Source organism: Emydura macquarii, unplaced genomic scaffold, assembly GCF_026122565.2.
Source record: "Emydura macquarii macquarii isolate MOO-44397 ecotype Brisbane River unplaced genomic scaffold, CSIRO-AGI_Emac_v2 contig_486, whole genome shotgun sequence".
Classification (NCBI taxonomy): Eukaryota; Metazoa; Chordata; order Testudines; family Chelidae; genus Emydura; species Emydura macquarii.
Window position 1 is genome coordinate 4,640 of NW_027130623.1, and position 8,852 is coordinate 13,491.

General features: G+C 48.8%; 1 gene segment (V, D, J or C); it reads left to right on the forward strand.

Annotated features, from left to right (window-relative positions):
- Positions 1-8,398: 8,398 nt before the first annotated feature.
- LOC137146936 (immunoglobulin heavy variable 4-38-2-like) lies at positions 8,399-8,852 on the forward strand. The segment is given in 2 exon segments: positions 8,399-8,444; positions 8,533-8,852. Coding segments are annotated over 2 exon segments (366 nt in total).

The following is an 8,852-nucleotide window of genomic DNA, read 5'->3' on the forward strand; positions in this document are numbered from 1 at the left end:
CAAGAGCCCAGGAGGGAGAGTCGCCCTGAACGCAGACGGCTCCATCTGTTTCCTGTTGTAACCTCCCTGCTCTGGCCTCAGGCGCCTGAGATCTTCCCCCGTCTGCACTGACAGCTCGTTTCCAACCCCGCAATATTATTAGTGGGGTTCCCTAACACGCTGGAATCTTCATTGACCCAAAGGAAGTGAGAGTCAGGGATCTGAAAGGTTTTTAGCCACCTAATTCCCATTTAAAATCCTTTCAGAATCTGCCCATTCTCTAGTCTCTGTCGCTTTTAACCCTCCTCACTGGACCAGACACTTCTCCTGCACAAGTCTCTCTAGACCAGATTGTCCAAGTGATTTAGGCACCTACAATTGCAGAGAGGCCCCTCGTGGGATTTGCACAAGCATCTTAGCTCAGCCTGGGCCAGATATTTGTCAGATGTTTGTAAGATGTACAGAGATCCCGCTGATTTCAGTGAGTTTTTACCACCTGGGTGCCTTTGGAAATCCCAGTAGCTGCCTCTCAGGAACCGAAATAACTCTGATAACCTGGCCTTCCGTGCCTCACTTTCCCAATGGTATAAAAGGGATAATGACACTTCCCTTGTTCACAGGAGAGTTATGAGCACAAAAGACACTAAAGATTGTGAGACGCTCCGACACTCTGGTAATTAGGGCCACATCAAGGACTGAAATGGATAGTAAAACTTTTCCAATCAGAGATTTTCTGCAATGGAAAATTAGGCACCCAACTAAACTATTTTCAAAATAAAAGACCTGTTTTTGGTCTTTTTAGATGAAAACTATTTTATTTTTTGGCTAAGCCCCCCTGCTTTTCGTTGCTGATCATTGAAATGTTTTACTGCTCAGGATTTTCCTTTTTTAACAAAAGTCAAAGTTTTCTGGAGGTGGGAACAACCCATTTACTACCCAGCCCAGCCCAGTTCTGCATATGGTCCCATCCTGCGGTTAGCTCAGCCAATGAAAACCAGATTCTACTCTCGTTCACACGGGCACAAATCCAGCATGAAATCATTGGTACCTCTGGGTCTATCTTGGACACTCATCCCTGTGACGAAGGGCAGGGCTGGACCTTTGGAACGTCACCCTTGATTTCACGTGTGACAGAAGCCGGCACTGACTGTATTTAAGGTTCTTTCCAAGTTATCCAGAATAAACTTCTTCCCTTTCTGCATCTGAAACTGATCAGAGAGATCATCTCCCAGACAGATCGGAAACTGGAGTTTTACCTGATGTAGTGGGCAAGGTCCCAGAGAGATCTGAATCTGGAAAAAGCTTTTTCCCTAGGAGGGTGGTGAAGCACTGGAATGGGTTACGCGGAAAGGTGGGGAAATCTCCATCCTTCGAGGTATTTAAGGCCTGGTTTGACAAAGTCCTGGCTGGGATGATTTAGTTGGGGTTGGTCCTGCTTTGAGCAGTGGCTGTACTAGATACCTCCTGAGGTCCCTGCCAACCCTATTCTTCTAGCATCTAACACCAGAGCTAATTTACCAGCTGGTCAGTTCTCTCCTGCTCTGCTACAGGCCAGCACCTGCACCACCTCTCTCGGTTTCCCCCCATTTAGCCCCGAACCACCGCCCTGCCCGCCCCTTTCATTTCCCATCCCCGCTGGGCAAAACCTGCATGCAAATCTGCACCAAGGGGGTCCTGTTTAAATACAAACTGCTGATAGCAGGAGCCTCAGTCACTCCCCAGACACTGCAGTGCCCAGTCCTGTCTGCTGGGGAGTCTGTTCCTTCATCCGACCACCATGGACTCGTTCTTCACCTTCCTTTTCCTCTTAGCCACCCATTCCGGTGAGTGTTTGTGGGAGGGGGACAGGGAAAATCCTGCTTCTATTCTGCCCGATGGAGGAATGCCCCTTGACTTCAATAGAGCAGAGTGAGCCCCCGGTGAACGGTCTGAACCGTGGTATAATGCCTGAAATTCCCTCCTTCTCCAGGTGTCCTGGCCCAAATCCAGCTGGTCCAGTCTGGGCCGGGAGTGTTGAAGCCCGGAGAGACCCTCACCCTGACTTGCACCGTGTCTGGTTACACCATTTCTACTGGCTACAACTGGGGCTGGGTCCGGCAGCCTGCAGGAAAAGGGCTGGAGTGGATGGGACTGGGATACTACAGCAGTTCCACATGGAAAACAGACTACGCCTCATCTTTCCAGAGCCGAATCACCATCTCCACTGATTCCTCCAAGAACCAGTTCTCCCTGCAGCTTCGCTCCATGGCAGCTGCAGACACGGCCACCTATTACTGCGCTAGACACACAGTGACACAGAGCAAAGCAGGGAGTGTACAAAAAAGGGAAGTGGAATCTGAGCAGATGTTCAGGCCTCTGTCCTGCTGTCATTTATCTAGCCAGACAAACGGAAACACACACACGTGAAATTTGATCTGGATGGAAATGAAGGGCCATCTTCTGCTTTACCTTTCCACTCCATCCCCAGTCCCCAAATATACACCTTTGGGGTAAACATTCATGGAAATCTTAGCACGGTAAATATCTACAGCTATTGCTCCCTGGGATGTGCAATTACACGGAATTCATTTAAATTGGTTTAGTTCAATAGATTTCCTTTGTGTGTGAACTCTCTTATTTCAGTTCCAAATTCATTCTAGCGCCCAGGCTTGGGAGTGAGAAAAAATGCTGAAAGCGAGGTTTATAACCAATGCATATGAGCGTCCACACTCAGAAAGTGGAACCGGTTAACCTGACAGATTGGAATCACATCATCACTTCTTTGACTGAAGACAAATCACACACACACATTCACACAGAGCAGTGATACAAGTCACTCCTTCCCATAGGAGAGGCAGTGATACATGCACCCACAAAGAAAAAGCGAGAGGATGAGGATGGTTCATTCTTCCAATACTCTGTACAGGGACAAGCGAATTTTTCTTCTCTCATAGAAACGTAATAAAGTATCGGATGAGACTCAGGGTCCATCTAAGCCAGCATCCTATCTCCACTGGTAGAACACACATCTTCACTCCAAGGTGGTTCCTCTATATATAAAGCACCTCATAATAAGGCGATGCATTTCTCTCCAGTCTCTGGTTCAGATCCTCCCTCGGTGACCCTGCAATCACAACCTTTGTGCTGCCAAAACCCAGAACCTGCATCTTCGCTGCCTCCCCTTTTCCTCCCCTGCCACTATGGCTGCTTTTCAGTCTATGCCACCTGAACCAGCCCTTCTCCCACATTCAGCTGCTGCACCTTCCCCATCAGACATTCCCAACAGAGTGTCATTTCCCTGAGGGCATGGTACATATCTAGTTCATATACCCATCCCATTTCTCAATATCCACTGCTCCAAAAGAGAGACGCTTTTATTCAATTGTGGTATAAACAGAAATAGTTATACAAGAAAAGAAAGGAAGAAAGGCCAGCTCATGCAGTGTTCATTAAGAGCTGGTTCATTTCCCTGGCCTCTTACACAGCTCTCAAAGAGCGACTGAACACAAGGAGCTGCAGAGTTTCTGTGGTTTTACCTCCTTTTCAAGGCTGATGTTGCAGTGTCTGGTCTTTATGCAAATCTCCCATCCAGAGTCTCCCTTTAAACAGCAGCTCCTGGGTCCTCACAGGGACCCGCCTCCCCAGGGGCTGACGTGAATTTCAGTTTGTCCTTAGTTTTCACCTTCTCAAAAGATGGAAAATGTATTGTTCGTTCTGGCTTTACTCGCTGCCTCGCCCTGTAAGTCCCCTGGAAATATTCTGGTGAAATAATTAAACCCCTAAGAAAAGGTAAGGATTTAACTGTAACTTTTCCTGTCTTTACAGGTGTCCTGGCCCAAATCCAGCTGGTCCAGTCCGGGCCGGTAGTGGTGAAGCCTGGAGAGACCCTCACCCTGACCTGCACCGTAACTGGTTACGCCATTTCTACTGGTTACACCTGGAACTGGATCCGCCAGGCTCCTGGGAAAGAGCTGGAGTGGATTGGAAAGAGATATCACAGCAGTTCCACATGGGAAACAGACTACGCCCCAACTTTCCAGAGCCGAATCACCATCTCTCCGGACACCGCCAAGAACCAGTTCTCCCTGCAGCTCCGCTCCATGACAGCTGCAGACACCACCACATATTACTGCACCAGAGACACACAGTGACACAGAGCAAAGCAGGGACATGTACAAAAAAGGGAAGTGGAGTCTGAGCAGACGTTCAGTCCTCTGTCCTGCTGTCATTTCACTATCCAGAAAAAGGGAAACACACACATGAGATTTGTGCTGGATGGAAATGAAGGGACATCTCCTGCATTACCTTAGCACTCCATCCCCATTCCCCAAATATACACCTTTGGTGCTAAACATTCATGGCAATCTCAGTACAGTAAATCCACAACAGCTGTTGCTCCCTGGGATGTGCAATTACATCGAATTCATTTAAATCAATTTAGTTAATTAGGTGCTGCATTTCTGTGTGAACTCTCTTATTTCGGTTCCAAATGCGTTCTAGCGCCCAGGCTTGGGAGTGAGGAAAAATGCTGAAAGCGAGGTTTATAACAAATACATAACAGCATCCACACTCAGAAAGTGGAACCGGTTAATCTGAATGGGATTGGAATCACATCATCACTTCCTTGAGAGAAGAGAAATCACGCACAGACACACAAACACACACACACACACACACACACCAGTGATACAAGTCATCCCTTCCAGTGGGAGGGGCAGTGATGCACGCACCCACAGACACAAAGCGAGAGAGGTTGCGGGTGCTTTTTTGTTCCAACTGTACAGGGATGAGTGAATTTTTGTTCTTTCATAGAAACATAATACAGTATCAGATGAGACTCCGGGTCCATCTAAGCCAGTATCCTACCTCCAATGGCAGAAGACAAATCTTCACTCCCAGGCGGCTCTTCTAGTCAAAAAGCACCTAATAATAAGGTGATGCATTTCTCCCCAGTCTCTGGTTCAGATTCTCCCCCTTCTTCTGCTCCTTCAAAGCCTTTGTGCTGACAAAACCCAGAACCTGCATCTTCTCTGCCTCCCCTTTTCCTCCCCTGCCACTATGGCTGCTTTTCAGTCTCTGCCACCTGAACCAGCCCTTCTCCCACATTCAGCTGCTGCTGCTGCTCCTCCCCATCAGACATTCCCATGAGAGTGTCACTTCCCTGAAGGCATGGTACATATCTAGTTCCTATGCCCATCCCATTTCTCAATAGCCACTGCTCCAAAAGAGAGACCCTTTTATTCAAATGTCGTATAAACAGAAGAAAGAAAAGAAATAAAGTTCAAGTGCAGACCAAGGGATATAAGCTAAACTCTACAAAGTCTCACCCAAATGGAAGTGTGCACTTGGGGTTAGACCACTCTATATACAGGGGTTTAAATTGGTTCTGCCAAAACTAATTTCCCCTGTAGACAATTCAAACTGGGGAACTTCATTTCTAAACCAGTCATGACACACTAGAGCACTAAGGTCTGGTCTACACACAGCTTTTGTCCCCACATAACTACTTCAGTTCAGGGTGTAATGTTTTCACCCGTGTAGTTATACCAATGTGAGACGGATATATGGCGCTTTATCGGTTCCTCTTCTCCTCTGGGTCATGCAAAAGCATTTTGTCTGTGTTATCCCTGGAAGTCACGGTGTTTGAGAGAAAGACCAAGATTATGATTCCTGAATAGTGGTTGTCCCTGATCCATGGAATCATAGCACATGGGGGTTGGAAGGGACCTCAGGAGGTATCTAGTGCAACCCCCTGTTCAAAGCAGGACCGACCCCAACTAAATCACCCCAGCCAGGGTTTTGTGAAACCAGGCCTTAAAAACTGCTAAGGATGGAGATTCCACCACCTCCCTAGATAACCCATTCCACTGCTTCACAACCCTCCTAGGGAAAAAGCTTTTCCTAATATCCAACCTAGACTTTCTCCACTACAACTTGAGACCGTTGCTCCTAGTTCTGTCATCTGCTTAGCTGCATCCTCCCTGCAATCCCCTTTCAGGTAGTTAAAAGCTGTTAGCAAATCCCCCCTCATTCTTCTCTTCTGCAGACTAAGCAAGCCTCAATCTGCTGTCAATGCTCCTACTAATGAAGCCCAATATGGCGTTAGCCTTCTTGGCAATAAGGGCACCCTGTTGACTCAGCTCCAACTTCTTCTCCACGGTAACAGCCAGGTCCTTTTCTGCAGAACTGCTGCCTAGCCAGTCGGTTCCCGATCTGCAGCAGTGCATGAGACTCCTTCGTCCTAAGGAAGAAGTGCTAAGGATTTCTCCTGTGTCACTCCATTTATGCCCACCCAGAGAAACCCGCATGCAATTACCAGCTTCAGCGGGTTGCTCTTTAAATACAAACCCCTGAGTGTGGGAGTCTCTATCTCTGCCCTGACACAGAACTGCCCGTTCCTCCCTGCTGGGGAAATTTCCCACAGAGCATGAAAAGAAGAATGAAGTCCCTCCTTTTTTTCCTTTCCCTGTTATCGGCCCCCACCTGTGAGTGACTCTTACAGAGCAGGAGAATTAGGGACAGAGCCTCACATTCCTTCAGTGGCTAATTCTTTCCATGCTTGGTTTCCCTTTTCCAGGTGTCCTCTCTCAGGTGCAGCTGGTGGAGTCTGGCCCAGGTGTGGTGAAGCCCGGACAGACCCTCACACTGACCTGTGCTGTCTTTGGTGTCTCCATCACTGACAGCACCTACGCTTAGAACTGGATCCGGCAGCCTCCCGGGAAACAGATGGAGTGGGTAATACGTATATATCCACACGACGGGAGAAAGTGGTTTGCCCCGTCTCTGCAAAGCCGGACCAGCATCTCTTCGGATAACTCCAAGAACCAGTTCTCCCTGCAGCTGGCCTCCCTCACAGCTGCAGACAAGGCCACGTATTACTGTGGCAGAGAGGCACATCGACACAGAGCAAAGCAGGGACTCGTACAAAAAGGGGAAGCAGATTGTCTAGAGTCACTCGGGGCCTTTCACACGAACGTCTCCATTAGAAGATGGGCAAGACACTGAACAAAGCGATATTGAGGAGGTGGAGAGAGGGAAAGGGAAAATTCCTCTTCTCCCAACTCAGTTCCTTCTAACTCAGACATGCAGAGATGACGTCTCATTTCTCCCCTTTGGGGGAATCAATCACACAAGAACACCAGGTCTCCTTCCAATTCCTGGGGGGCCTAGCACTGACATACGCCTTCTGTTTCAAAACTAGCTACACAACAAAGTGCTGCATTTCTCCCTGAGGAACTCAGGAATTCCCAGCTGGGATCAAGTCAAGCTCCATTTACTGCAACATCCTGCCTCTGCCCATCACTAGCTGGGGTTGCTTCGTGTAAGAATCCCGCAGTGGAGGATGTGAGATAACCTAGCCTGCACCTCAGCTCTCCTCCTGCTCTCGAGCAGAGCTTGGTTTACACCAGAGATTCTCCAAAGGTGCACCCATTCACACGACTGCGGCTCTTTGGGACATGTTGGTGGCTACTTTGGCTCCTGTCCTACTGATCTCTGAGTATCCCAGGTTGGAGCCCGGCAGGACAGGGTTTAATACCCTGCCAAATTCCCTCCCCTCTCCAGTGTCTGTCCCAGCCCCACTCCTGAGCTACCCCGACCACAGGCTCCTTGGAGACAGCCCAGACATTTCCTGTTTCCCCACTGGCCTCAGTCCTGCCCATGAAGAGGTTTACTGGGGTTACTTGGCTAAATCCTGCCTTTCTCCCTCTCCCGGTTAGACAGGGAGGCCTCCTAGTTAGAGAGACCGAGGCAGACACACCTGCCCTTATTCCCCGGACCCAGCCCCCTTCACACAAATCCCTGCTCTCTTTCCTGAATCCTGTTCCTTCCCCTTTGCTGGCATCTTCTGCCTTTCTTCTGAGCACCTGCCCATTTAAAACAACTGGCTTTATCTCCAAATTCTCCTTCCAGCCCTTCACAAATGATGGGAACAACTCAAACCTGCGACATTTAGGAACCAGAATCTCACTGGATTCCCTGGCAAGTGGTCACCCAGCCCCCTCCCTGTCTCTGTCCTTCTCTGCCCTTTATCACCGCAGCGGGTGGACGACTCACAACCCGTCCTGGGTTTTACGCTCACAATCCACAAGGCAGGCAGGGGAAGCTCATTAAACCCATTTTACAGCTGAGGAGAAAGAAAGAAAGAAAGAAAGAAAGAAAGAAAGAAAGAAAGAAAGGCCAGATCATGCAGTGTTCACTAAGAGCTGGTTCATTTCCCTGGCCACTTACACAGCTCTCAAAGAGCGACTGAACACAAGGAGATGAAGAGTTTCTGTGGTTTTACCTCCTTTTCAAGGCTGATATTGCAGTGTCTGGTCTTATGAAAATCTCCCATCCAGGGTCTCCCTTTAAATAGCAGCTCCTGGGTCCTCGCAGGGACCCGCCTCCCCAGGGGCTGACGTGAATTTCATTTTGTCCTCATTTTTCACCTTCTAAAAAGATGGAAAATTTATCGTTACTTCTGGCTTTACTCGCTCTCTTGCCCTGTAAGTCACCAGCAGACATTCTGGGAAAATGATCAAAGCCTTAGAAAGAGACATAGGGATTTAACTGTAACGTTTCCTGTCTTTGCAGGTGTCTTGGCCCAAATCCAGCTGGTCCAGTCCGGTCCAGGAGTGGTGAAGCCGGGAGAGACCTTCACACTGACCTGCACCGTGTCTGGTTACACCATTTCTTCTGGTTCCGATTGGGACTGGATCCGGAAAGCTCCTGGGAAAGGCTTAGAATATATGGGGTACATGTACGGACCTAGCCAGGGCACAAACTACGCCCCGGCTTTCCAGAGTCGAATCACCATCACACTAGCTTCCTCCAAGAACCAGTTCTCCCTGCAACTCCGCTCGCTGACAGCTGCAGATACGGCCACATATTACTGCTCCAGAGCGACACAGTGA